Source organism: Mobula hypostoma, chromosome 2, assembly GCF_963921235.1.
Source record: "Mobula hypostoma chromosome 2, sMobHyp1.1, whole genome shotgun sequence".
NCBI classification, from domain to species: Eukaryota; Metazoa; Chordata; class Chondrichthyes; order Myliobatiformes; family Myliobatidae; genus Mobula; species Mobula hypostoma.
Window position 1 is genome coordinate 30,418,449 of NC_086098.1, and position 14,061 is coordinate 30,432,509.

The following is a 14,061-nucleotide window of genomic DNA, read 5'->3' on the forward strand; positions in this document are numbered from 1 at the left end:
CAACACTACCTGCCCCTCCACCTATCTTCGTATCGTCCGCAAACTTGGCCACAATTCCATCATCCAAATCATTGACGTATAATGTAAAAGTAATCAATCCCAACACAGACCCTGTGAAAAAGCACTAGTCACTGGAAGCCAACCAGAAAATGGTCCCTTTATACCCACTCTTTGCTTCCTGCCAATCAGCCAATACTTTACCCCTACTGGCATCTTTCTTGGAATGCCATGGGCTTGTGGCTTGTTCAGTAGCCTCATGAGTGGCACTTAGTTAAAGGCCTTCCGAAAATCCAAGTATGCAACATCAGGTGGAACTGTGTGAAGACGCCTCTTCTTCCTGTGCTCCCATTCACTGATTGGACACATTCCAAATATAAATATATAAAGTAGCTGATATATATTGATAGATTGTATATCCATAAAGTGACACCAGGCACAGAAGGTGACTCCGACAGGAAATGATAAAGCAGTGGTGGTGGGGGAGGGGTGCGGAAGGGTGGGTTAGCGGGTGGAGGTGTTGATCAGCCTTAACTGGAGGGGAAATTAACCTAGTCTGGTTTACCTTTAACGGCTTACATCATTCTCTTTAAAAAGTCTGAAATTAAGCCAGTCAACAAATTTACAACACACATCAAAGTTGCTGGTTAACGCAGCAGGCCAGGCAGCATCTCTAGGAAGAGGTACAGTCGACGTTTCAGGCCGAGACCTTTTGTCAGGACTAACTGAAGGAAGAGCTAGTAAGAGATTTGCAAGTGGGAGGGGGAGGGGAGATCTGAAATGATAGGAGAAGACAGGAGGGGGAGGGATGGAGCCAAGAGCTGGACAGGTGATTGGCAAAGGGGATACGAGAGGATCATGGGACAGGAGGTCTGGGGAGAAAGACAAGACAAGTGGGGGGGGGGACCCAGAGGATGGGCAAGGTGTATAGTCAGAGGGACAGAGGGAGAAAAAAGAGAGAGAGAGAAAGAATGTGTGTATATAAATAAATAACGGATGGGGTACGAGGGGGAGGTGGGGCATTAGCAGAAGTTAGAGAAGTCAATGTTCATGCCATCAGGTTAGAAGCTACCCAGACGGAATTTAAGGTGTTGTTCCTCCAACCTGAGTGTGGCTTCATATTTACAGTAGAGGAGGCCGTGGATAGACATATCAGGATGGGAATGGGATGTGGAATTAAAATGTGTGGCCACTGGGAGATCCTGCTTTCTCTGGCGGACAGAGCGTAGGTGTTCAGCAAAGCGGTCTCCTAGTCTGCGTCGGGTCTTGCCAATATATAGAAGGCCACATCGGGAGCACCGGACGCAGTATATCACCGCAGCCGACTCACAGGTGAAGTGTCGCCTCACCTGGAAGGACTGTCTGGGACCCTGAATGGTGGTAAGGGAGGAAGTGTAAGGGCATGTGTAACACTTGTTCCGCTTACAAGGATAAGTGCCAGGAAGGAGATCAGTGGGGAGGGATGGGGGGGACGAATGGACAAGGAAGTCGCGTAGGGAGCGATCCCTGCGGAAAGCAGAGAGAGGGGGGAGGGTCTCGGCCTGAAACGTCGACTGTACCTCTTCCTAGAGATACTGCCTGGCCTGCTGCATTCACCAGCAACTTTGATGTGTGTTGCTTGAATTTCCAGCATCTGCAGAATTCCTGTTGTTTGCGTCAACAAATTTACAAGCTGGGCATTCCACTCATACCAACTCAAGGGGTAAAAATCTTCCCTTCGCATCCATTTCCAATTATTTTAACTCTTTGTCTGAGTTCAATTTTAATTTGATACACTTTGAAACAGTTCAACACGTTACCATTTTGAAACTGGAGCCAGATCACACTCAATCATTATCTTGTTGAATTTTTGGTGGCTTTATTTTAGTTATTTTTGTAAGTTCATCGTATGTATCATGAAGATACATAAACCCCTCAAGTTATTTGCAAGTGTAATTTTTATGAGAAGCGAATTATATTACTTCTTAGCACCGTCTGTGCTTTCGTGCGTTGCAGTTTGTTTTAATTACACCTTTCTGAACGATCTTTAAAATCCATGGGCGTTTTTGAATGCGCCACTGTGTTTACAGAAAATTGTTTCGCAAATCTTTATTCTGTATTTGCAAACAAAACCACATGATGGCATAATTTGGGTCTCAATTATAGCCTTCGCGTCACTAAATTGCTCCCAGGCGCTGCAGCTCACTGCAATTATGCAAATTACTTGAGAGTAGTATGCAAATAGAAAAGTTTTGCAATTTGATTTCGGAGATATATTGCCCATTAAAAACTCGATTAAAAGCCGTATCCGGAATTGCTAACACTATGCGTGGCATCGTTAGCCTACTTAATAAAGTTAATGTCTTAGATCAACGTTTATCATGGTATCATTGTAAAGTTTTTTTTATGCGCGATCAATAAAACGCAAACAAAGCAGACTTCACAAGCGACTGAAGGAAAACAACTGGAGACTAACGTCGGCTGCTTCCTTCTCACGCTGCTTCCCCCCACTTCTCCTCAAGTCCCTTGCAAAACAACTCTATCGGCCGGAATCCGTCAGCCTGTGGCTGGCGCCTGCTACTGTCAATCTCTCCATTGCCACTCAAGCGGGCGGGCAACAGAGGAAGAAAGAGGAGGAGCGAGAAAATCACTCCCACCCACTGCCACCTCCGTCCCCTTTCCCCTCTTTCGTCCCAGCTCGGACTGTAGTGAAGGGGTCGCGGGTGGCGCAGGGCCGATGCTGGGACCGTTGTTAAATCCTCTGCGCTGATCGCTCCGAACCGTGCGGCAGCGGTTTGCAGCTGGATACGTTTCCCCCATTTCCCCCTCCCACCTCAACGAATGGATAGCGCCGCCTGCGGATAGCGAGACGGGAAGAACGAGTGGAGCGGAGCACCGCCATCAGCCATGGGTGAGGGCACGGCACCCGAGGGTGCGAGGTCACGGGGCGCGTGGGGGGGGGGTTGAGGGGTGAGCTCCCGGGGACTCGCAGCGCGAGCCTGCAGCTGGGACAACGCTGGCCCGTGGGTGCGAGCCGTGCGCGCGCAAGGTGATGCCCGACCTGCTTTCCCAGGTAATGGGAGCAGCGGTCCACCCCACAGTCGCGCCGCTCAATTATTCACAGCCTGCTGCACCTCGCCCGCCTCTCTCCTAACAGCTAACTCAACGCGACGCAACTCTGCCCTACTACTTCTATTCGGGCTACTTTTCCAGCTGCTTTAAAAAAAACTCCCTGTCTGCTCCAGGACTTCCCCCACCCCCCCATCCACTTTCAGCGGCGCTGGAGGTGTCGCCGAACTCCTGCAGGAGGCGGCCGCAACGTTTGGACGAATAGTTCAAATGAAGACGGGGCGGTGGAGTCCTGTTGGGGGAAGGGGAAAGGCTTGGCTAAGTAGGGAATGAAGTGAACGGGTTTCCGGTGGAATTTACTTACTTTGCTCATTAACCTGCTCGAATCTAACTTTTATATAACCTTCAATTCATGTATTGTATGCTGTCGTAATAATGGAGTTTCCCTGTTAATGATCTACTTTGATAAGTAGTTGTTCTAGGCTGCGCCACTGTTGAGTCATTGTAGAAGAGAATGGCCAAATAATTCCTTGTTCTGGTTGAACCATTTAATGAGTATGACATGCTTGCATCTATGCAGCTCTAAACTTGCAATAAACGAATGGTCCCACCAAATGAAATGTGGTTGAATACTTAATTTTTATATTGACAACTTTTCAATATCACTAAGTTTTGACAGCAGGAAAACCGGCCATTCAACACGTGCCCACACTAGCCATCAAATACCTGGCTATGCTGATCCTATTTTCCAGCACACAAGGAACAACACCTTATATTCCATCTGGGTAGCCTCCAATCTGATGGCATGAACATTGACTTCTCAAACTTTCGCTAATGCCTCACCTACCCCTAGTACCTATCCGTTATTTATTTATTTATATACACACATTCTTTTTCTCTCTCTCCTTTATCTCCCTCTGTCCCTCTCATTATACCCCTTGCCCATCCTTTGGGCTTCCCCCTCCCCCTTTCTCCCTAGGCCTCTTGTGCAGTGATCCTCTCATATCCCTTTTGCCAATGAACTGTCCAGCTCTTGGCTCCCTCCCTCCCCCTCCTGTCTTCTCCTATCATTTTGGATCTCCCCCTCCCACTTTCAAATCTCTTACTAGCTTTACTTTCAGTTAGTCCTGACGAAGGGTCTTGGCCTGAAACGTCGACTGTACCTCTTCCTAGAGATGCTGCCTGGCCTGCTGCGTTCACCAGCAACTTTGATGTGTGTTGCTTGAATTTCCAGCATCTGCAGATTTCCTCATGTTTGTGATTTTAAATTCACTGTTTTCAAGTGTTTGTTTAGGCATGTGTAAACATTCTGAGAGTATCAAGTTCCAGCAGCTTCTCAGGAATATCAGTTAATGATAGATGATGCTGACTTGTCCTTAATGTTGGGCTTTAATCTGCTGATTAGATTATATAAATTCCTTTATTTTCTTCTTGCATGTTAAAAGATGTTTAAAGGGGCTTCAGGGCTTTGGATAGAGATGGACACCAAGTAGAAGGAAGGAAAGAGAAAAGCAATGCCTGTGTAGATCAAAATACTAGTGGATGGTAAGTTTTTGTGTACCTGCTGGAGAACAGAAGTGTAAAGATGGAAGAATAGAAGTTTCTCTGAATGTTGGTAGTTGTGAAGAATTAAAGGCACAAAATGATTGGAATCTGGAAGAAGATTAGCTTAAGGACATGGATGATTACCACAAGAAAGATGCATTCATAACTAATGAAGACTAAGTTTTAGGCATATAACTTGCAATATTTAGCTACTAGAAAGCTAGAACAGAATGATTTTAACCAAATTAGATTAGATTATGAGGACATGCAGTCATCTTTTATTGTCATTTAGTAATGCATGCATTAAGAAATGATACAATATTCCCCTGGTGTGATATCACAGAAACACAGGACAGACCAAGACTGAGAAACTAACAGAAACCACATAATTATAACATATAGTTACAACAGTGCAACAATACCATAACTTGATGAAGAACAGGCCATGGCACAGTAAAAAAAAGTTCAAAGTCTCTCGAATGTCACACATCTCACGTAGACGGGAGAAGGAAGAAAACTCTCCCTGCCATGCCCAAGCACAGTCCGACTCTGAGTCATCCAAAAACTTCAGCCCTCCAACACTGAATACCGAGCACGATCTCTATCCGAGCGCATTCCACAACCCAAATGAAAGTGAATGTTGTGATGGAATTCTAGTTATGAAATTGCTGTTTTGATTGGATGGGGTTAACTGTTAAATTATGCTTGCTGTTACATTGTTGACCTCTGTTTATTATGGGATCAGGCCAATTAGCATTTTATCCATTTGAGAGTACTAAAGGACAAAAGATGATGTACTTCAAAGCTGTCCCTTTTGTCGTCTTGTGCATATTACGGGTGGATTGATGTGTGACTTCACTGTACCATAAAATGATGTCCCATTTCAGATTGCATTTTGGAAGGTAGTGTTTATGATGTGACAACTTTTTGCAAGAAATGTACTGATTCATTTTTCTCCTCCCCATGTTGCTGGGTGATTGTACATTTGTTTGACCCTGATAATTTTTCCAAGATTAAATGCTTCAAAAAGATAAGTTGCTCTGAGACCAAACAAAAGGTGGGTGGCTCAATTTGATGTTCAAGTTGTTTCAATTAGCGTTGCAACTCCCTCAGTATTCACAACATTTGTAGAAAGTAATCCAATATTAAGGGATATACATTCGAAAGTTGTCTTGCATATTCAGTATTTGACTAATTTAAAAACTAATTTCTTTCTTTGAAGTATAAAGAAACCTTTCAGTTAAGGCTCAAACACGAGGAAATCAGCAGATGCTGGAATTTCAAGCAACACACATAAAAATTGCTAGTGAGCGCAGCAGGCCAGGCAGCATCTATAGGAAGAGGTACAGTCGATGTTTCGGGCCAAGACCCTTCGTCAGGACTAACTGAAAGAAGAGATGGTAAGAGATTTGAGAGGGGGAGATCCGAAATGATAGGAGAAGACAGGAGGGGGAGGGATGGAGCTAAGAGCTGGAAAGTTGATTGGCAAAAGGGATATGAGAGGATCATGGGACGGGAGGCCAAGGGAGAAAGGAAGGGGGAAGCCCAGAGAATGGGCAAGGAGTATAGTGAGAGGGACAGAGGGAGAAAAAGGAGAAAGGGGAAAAAATAAATAACAGATGGGGTACGAGGGGGAGGTGGGGCATTAGCGGAAGTTAGAGAAGTCGATGTTCATGCCATCAGGTTGGAGGCTACCCAGACGGAATATAAGGTGTTGTCCCTCCAACCTGAGTGTGGCTTCATCTTGATGGTAGAGGAGGCCATGGATAGACATATCAGAATGGGAATGGGACGTGGAATTAAAATGTGTGGCTACTGGGAGATCCTGCTTTCTCTGGCAGACAGAGCATAGGTGTTCAACTCGCGGATACCTCCTCTTATGTACCCCTTGATCGTGACCCCACTAAGGAGCACCAGGTTATTGTCTCCCACACCATCACCAACTTTATCCGCTCAGGGGATCTCCCATCCAATGCTACCAACATTATAGTCCCACACCCCGCACTTCCCATTTCTGCCTCCTACCTAAGATCCGCAAATCTGCCTGTCCAGGTAGACCCTTTGTCTCAGCCCACCGAACTCATTTCTGCATACCTCGACACTGTTTTATCCCAGCTCGTTCAATCCCTTCCTACCTATGTTCATGACACTTCTCATGCTCTGAATTTTTTTGATGGTTTTAAGCTCCCTGGCCCCCACCGCTTTATTTTCACCATGAATGTCCAGTCCCTATATACTTCCACCAGGAGGGTCTCAAAGCTCTCCGCTTCTTTTTGGATTCCAGACCTAACTAGTTCCCCTCTACCACCACTCTGTTCCATCTAGCGGAATTAGTCCCAACTCTTAATAATTTCTCCTTTGGCTCCTCCCACTTCCTCCAAACTAAAGGTCTAGCCATGGGCACCCATATGGGTCCCAGCTATGCCTGCCTTTTTGTGGAACAATCCATGTTCCAAGCCGATACTGGTATCTGTCTCCCACTTTTCCTTTGCTACATGACGACTGCATTGGCGCTGCTTCCTGCATGCAGGCTGATCTCATTGACTTCATTAACTTTGCCTCCAACTTTGACCCTGCCCTCAAGTTTACCTGGTCCATTTCTGACTCCTCCCTCCCCTTTCTTGATCTTTCTGTCTCTTATCTCTGGAGACAACTTATCTACTGATGTCTACTATAAGCCTATGGACTATCACAGCTACCTGGACTATTCCTCTTCCCACCGTCTCTTGCAAAATGCTATCCTCTTCTCGCAATTCCTCTCTCTCTGCCGCATCTGCTCTCAGGATGAGGCTTTTCATTCCAGGACGAAGGAGATGTCCTTTTTTAAAGAAAGGGGCTTCCCTTCCTCTACCATCAACTCTGCTCTCAAACGCATCTCTCCCATTTCACGCACATCTGCTCTCACCCCATCCTCCTGCCACCCCACTAGGAATAGGGTTCCCCTTGTCCTCACCTACCACTCCACCAGCCTCCGGGTCCAACATATAATTCTCCATAACTTCCGCCACCTCTGGAGATGCCACCACTAAGCACATCTTTCCCTCCCCCCCCCCCCAGCTTTCCACAGGGATCGCTCCCTACGCGACTACCTTGTCCATTCGTCCCCCCAATCCCTTCCCACCGATCTCCCTCCCGGCACTTATCCTTGTAAGTGAAATAAGTGCTACACATGTCCTTACACTTTCTCCCTCACAACCATTCAGGGCCCCAGACAGTCCTTCCAGTTGAGGCGACACTTCACCCGTGAGTCGGCTGGGGTGATATACTGTGTCCGGTGTTCCGGATGCGGCTTTCTATATATTGGCGAGACTTGACACAGACTGGGAGACTGTTTCGCTGAACACCTATGCTCTGTCTGCCAGAGAAGGCAGGATCTCCCAGTGGCCACACATTTTAATTCCATGTCCCATTCCCATTCTGATATGTCTATCCACGGCCTCCTCTACTGTAAAGATGAAGCCACACTCAGGTTGGAGGAACAACACCTTATATTCTGTCTTGGTAGCCTCCAACCTGATGGCATGAACATTGACTTCTCTAACTTCCGTTAATGCCCCACCTCCCATACGTACCCCATCTGTTATTTATTTATTTTCCCCCCTCTCTCCTTTTTCTCCCTCTGTCCCTCTCACTATACTCCTTGCCAATCCTCTGGGCTCCCCCCCCCCCACCTTTCTTTCTCCCTAGGCCTCCTGTCCCATGATCCTCTCATATCCCTTTTGCCAATCAACTGTCCAGCTCTTGGCTCCATCCCTCCCCCTCCCCCTCCCACTTTCAAATCTCTTACTAGCTCTTCTTTCAGTTAGTCCTGACGAAGGGTCTCAGCCCGAAACGTCGACTGTACCTCTTTCTAGAGTTTTTTATGTGTGTTGCCTTCAGTTAAGGCTGGTCTGATTGTGTCCCTTGTTCCATCATTTTTGACATGGGAGCAAAGTAGTTAGAGATGGCACCATTTATAGAAATGCAGAAAACCTACAGCGCAATACAAGCCCTTCGGCCCACAATGCTGTGCCGAACATGTACCTGCTTTAGAAATTACCTCGGGTTACCCATAGCCCTCTATTTTTCTAAGCTCCTTCTACCTATCCAAGAGTCTCTTAAAGGACTCTGTTGTATCCGTCTCCACCACTGTTGCTGGCAGCCCATTCCACACACTCACCACTCTGCCTTAAAAAAACAACAACAATTTACAACTGACATCTTAAAACTGTGTCCTCTCGTGTTAGCCATTTCAGCCCTGGGAAAAATCCTCTGACTATCCACATGATCAATGCCCCTCATCATCTTATACATGTTTTGTATCTTATATCTTCCTTTTTTAATGGAGGGGCCAATAAGTCAGTGCATTGTAGAACAGAATAGCATTTATTTAAATCTCACATCTATTCCACAATGTGAAGGAGTAAAAAATCTTTGTTATGACTCCGTTGCAATGTACAGAGATGTGAATTTAAAAGTCTAATAGCTTGTAGAAGGAAGCTGTCCCGTAGCCTGCTGGTCCTGGCTTTAATGCTACAGTAGCATTTGCCAGATAGAAGCAGCTGAAACAGTTACTGGTTGGGGTGACTGGTGTCCCCAATGATCTACCAGGTCTTCTTTCTGCACCTGCTGCAAAAGAAGTCCTCAATGGATGGAAGTTCACATCCACAAATGTACTGGGTTATTTGTACCACTCTCTGCAGTGCCCAGCGACCGAGGTTGTTGGTGTGGTTCATGTACCAGGCGGTGATGCAGCCTGTCAGTCTGCTTTCACTGGTGCCCCTGTTGAAGGTCTTGAGGATTTGGGGGCCCATGCCGAACCTCTTCAGTCTTCTGAGGTAGAAGAGACACTGTTGTGTTTTTTTTTGCCATAAAGCCGGTGTGGACAGTCCAGGTGAGATTATCAATGATGTGTATACCGCGGAACCAAAAACCACTTACCCTCTCAACTGCAGACCCTTTGGCGTTGATCGGGCCGAGCCTGTCACCGTTCTTCCCGTAATCCAAAATCAGTTGTTTTGTTTAAAAACGCAAACACGAGGAAATCTGCAGATGCTGGAGGTTCAAGCAGCACACACAAAATGCTGGTGGAATGCAGCAGGTTTGGCAGCATCTATTGGAAGAGGTATAGTCGATGTTTTGGGCCGAGACCCTTCGTCAGGACTAATTGAAAGAAGAGATAGAGGTTTGAGAGGGGGAGGGGGAGATCCGAAATTTTTTTTTTGGACATTGAGGGAGAGGTTGTTATCCTGGCACCATTGTGTCAGGGTGTCAACCTCTCTGCTGAAGGCTCTGTATTTGTTATTGGCTTTGATATACATAGAGAAAATTTGTTCTTGAGGATTACCAAGACTTGTGTTTTCTCTGAATTCCTCTAGTGTGGTTCTTTGATTTGTACTACCAGATATAACACCACATAAGCTTCTGATTCATTATGCTTCAAGCTTTGCTCCAGAGGTTTGTGTATAATAATAGTTGATGGATTCTTCATCGTAGACCAGTGAGTGCTGTAGTACAGTACGTGTACTTCAGATGAGACATTAATTCAAGGTCCTGCAGTCCATTGGATATAAAAGATCAATAGTTCTCAGAGTCCAAGATGATTCATTTCTTGATGATATAAAAGCTGAGTTATTTTGGCTATTTATCACTTCACTTCTGAGATTTAGCTGACAGATTTTGTAACTTTCTCACCCATGAAATCACATTTAAATGTTAGTCTAATGAGATTTCAGTTGCTTTGATTTTTATTTGCAATTTAAAACTTGTTTATAAACCTCATTCTTTACTAATCTTTCCAGTTATTGTGATCTAACTCTGCTTCATACATAATTAATACTATTATTCTTGCTGATGCATGTTTGTTCTTAGATATCTACTTTGCTCTCTTAATTAGTAATCCTTTTGTATTCAGTGACTAAAGTCTGTGGTGAATTTTGTTGAAATGCATCTAGGAACTATCTACCTTTGAATCAATGGACCAAAACATTTCACTAAGGTTTACATTTTCTTGACAGTTCAAATAGACTCTAAAGTGTTTAAACTTTTTTATTGAACAATAGAAATTAAATTCCTTCCGACCTTCTTTGCTTTGAATTTTCTTCTTGGTTGATTTTATTCTGATATGTAAATCTGCTTCTTTCTTCCACCATCATGTAGCATATTGTACTCAAGAAGTGTTCAAACTTGTCTTTATGTTGTTTTTCCTGCTGCTGCCCGCTTTGTTGTTCCCTTTTGACTTGCTGCATATTATATATTTCTTTCCTTATTCAGACTTCAAAGCTTCAGTTAGGCAAGTTTTGGTTGTCTCATGTCGTGCACAATTGTGTGCTGCATTTGCTTTGTCTGCGGTTATATGGGGCCCTGGTGAGACTGCACCTGGAATATTGTGTACAAGTCTGGTTTCTCTTACCCAGGATGGATATACTTAAAAAGATTTGATTCACCAGACTGATTCCTTGAATGGGTGCTGTTTGGCGTTTGTGTTTTTGAAGAGGTTAGCAGACTGGGCCTATCTTCAAGTTTAGAGGAATGAGGGGTAACCTCAACAAAGCAGACACAATTGGCAGGATAGATGCAGGGCTCATGTATTCCCTGGCAGGAGTGCCCAGAGCCAGGAGTATGCTCAAAATCATCAGAAGGGTAGTTAAGGTGGTGAAATGAAATTACTTCATCTGGAAGATAGTGAAACTTCATCACCCTCTGTCCAAGGGGGTTGTGGAGATTTAGTCTCGCGGTCTTTGTAAGGCAGAATCCGGTTTGATATCATTGGCACATATCGTGAAATTAGTTCTGTGGCAGCAGTAACGTGCAACACATAATACTAAAAACTATAAATTATGATACGTGTATATATAAAAAGAAAATTAAATGGGTAGTGCACAAATACTGAGGTAGTGTTCATGAGGTCATTGTCCATCTAGAAATCTGGTGGCAGAGGGGAAGAAGCTGTTCCTGAAACATTGAGTGTGTGGCTTCAAGCTCTCATATAGAGATAGCAATGAGAAGAGGGCATGTCCTGGGTGATGGGGGGGGGCAGGGGTTGCGGGGAGGTCTCCTTAATGATGGATGATGCCCTTTTGAGGCATCACCTTTTGAAGGTGTCCTGGATGCTGGGGAGGTGAGTGCCCATGATGCAGTTGGTTGAGTTTACAACTTTCCCCAGCTTTTTCAGTGCTCAACAGAAGTATATTTCCCTCAAAAGTAAGGATAGTAAGTGTGGGGAGTGCCAGCCTTGGATAACTAAAGAAATAAAAGATTGTATATGAGTTTTTAATTTGATACTAAGTTGCAGAGTAGTGGGAGACTGGAGGATTGGGAAAACTTAAAAAAAGCAACAGAGAACAACTAAACAAGAAATAAAGGAAGATAGAGTATGAAAGTAAATTAGCACAAAATATAAAAACAGATAGCAAAAGTTTTTATAAAGTGGAAGAGGGTGAGTAAAGTCAGTGTAGGTCCCTTGGAAGACGAGAAGGGGAAATTAATATTGGGTAATAAGGAAATGGCTCAGGCATTGAACGACTATTTTGTGTCGGTCTTCACGGTGGAGGATACGTCTAATATGCCAAAGAATGATGTTATGGGTGAATTGGGAGGTGAGAACCTGGATAAAATCACTGTCACTAAAGAGATAGTGATGAGCAAACTAGAGGGCCTGAAGGTAGATAAGTCCCCTGGTCCTGATGGGATGCATCCCAGGGTGCTGAGGGAATTGGCGGAGGTTATAGTAGACGCATTGGTAATCACTTAACAAAATTCTCCAGACTGGGCATGTCCTGGCAGATTGGAAGACAGCAAATGTCATGCCACTTTTTAAAAAAGGATGTAGGCAAAAGACGGGCAATTATAGGCCAGTTAGCTTAACATCTGTAGTTAGGAAAATGCTTGAAGCTGTCATTAAGGAAGAAATAGCAAAACATTTAGAAAGGAGTGGTTCCATTAGACAGACGCAGCATGGATTCAGAAAGGGCAGGTCCGGTTTGACAAACATACTGGAGTTCTTTGAGGACATAATGAGCGCAGTGGATAGAGGGGAACAGGTGGATGTGGTATACTTGGATTTCCAGAAGGCGTTCGATAAGGTGCTGCACACGAGACTTAAATAATATATGGATGCATGGAGTCGGAGGAAGTGTATTGGCATGAATAGTGGATTGGTTAACCAATAGAAGACAAAGTTGGTATAAATGGGTGTTTCTCTGGTTGGCAGTTGGTTGTGAGTGGGGTGCCATGGGGGTTGGTGCTGGGCCCACAGCTGTTTACCATTTACATTGATGATTTGGAAGAGGGGACTGAGTGTAGCATAGCAAAATTTGATGATGACAATAAACTGAGTGGAAGAACAAATTGTACAGTGGATGTGGAAAGTCTGCAGAGGGATATGGATAGGTTAAGTGAGTGGGCCAAGGTCTGGCAGATGTAATACAACGTTGGTAAATGTGAGATCATTCACTTTGGAAGGAATAATAGAAGAGCAGATTATTATTTAATAATAGAAGAGCAGATTATTATTTAAACGGTGAAAGGTTGCAGCATGCTGTTGTGTAGAGGGACTTGAGAGTGCTTGTTCATGAATTGCAAAAAGTTGGCTTGCAGGTACAACAGGTTATTAAGAAGGCAATTGGAATGTTGGCCTTCATTGCTAGAGGGATTGAATTCAATAGTGGGGAGGTTATGCTGCAACTATACAAGGTACAGGTGAGGCCACACCTGGAGTACTGTGTGCAGTTCTGGTCTCCATACTTGAGGAAGGATATACTGGCTTTGGAGGCAGTGCAGAGGAGGTTCACCAGGTTGATTCCAGAGATGAACGGGTTAACCTATGAGGAGAGCTTGAGTTGCCTGGGACTACTCAGGAGGGATAGACATGAAAGAAAAGGAGGTGGGGTGGTGTTGCTGGTTAAAGAGGAGAGTAACGCAATAGAAAGGAAGGACATAAGCCGGGAAGATGTGGAATCGATATGGATAGAGCTGCATAACACTAAGGGGCAGAAAACGCTGGTGGGAGTTGTGTACAGGCCACCTAACAGTAGTAGTGAGGTCGGAGATGGTATTAAACAGAAAATTAGAAATGTGTACAATAAAGGAACAGCAGTTATAATGGGTGACTTCAATCTACATGTAGATTGGGTGAACCAAATTGGTAAAGGTGCTGAGGAAGAGGATTTCTTGGAATGTATGCGGGATGGTTTTTTGAACCAACATGTCGAGGAACCAACTAGAGAGCAGGCTATTCCAGACTGGGTTTTGAGCAATGAGGAAGGGTTAATTAGCGATCTTGTCGTGAGAGGCCCCTTGGGTAAGAGTGACCATAGTAAGGTGGAATTCTTCAATAAGATGGAGAGTGACATAGTTAATTCAGAAACAAAGGTTCTGAACTTAAAGAGGGGTAACTTTGAAGGTATGAGACGTGAATTAGCTGAGATAGACTGGCAAATGACACTTAAAGGATTGACGGTGGATATGCAATGGCAAGCATTTAAAGATTGC

At 44.6% G+C, this 14,061-nt stretch overlaps 1 protein-coding gene across 1 annotated transcript in view; it reads left to right on the forward strand.

The window, feature by feature from the left end:
- The first annotated feature begins 2,596 nt into the window (after positions 1-2,596).
- cd2ap (CD2-associated protein) overlaps positions 2,597-14,061 on the forward strand; it is a 253,762-nt gene continuing 242,297 nt past the window's right edge. The window contains exon 1 of the mRNA XM_063034875.1: positions 2,597-2,887. Coding sequence (XP_062890945.1) covers positions 2,884-2,887 — 4 coding nt within the window. The 5' untranslated portion in view covers positions 2,597-2,883. The remainder of the gene's footprint in view (positions 2,888-14,061) is intronic.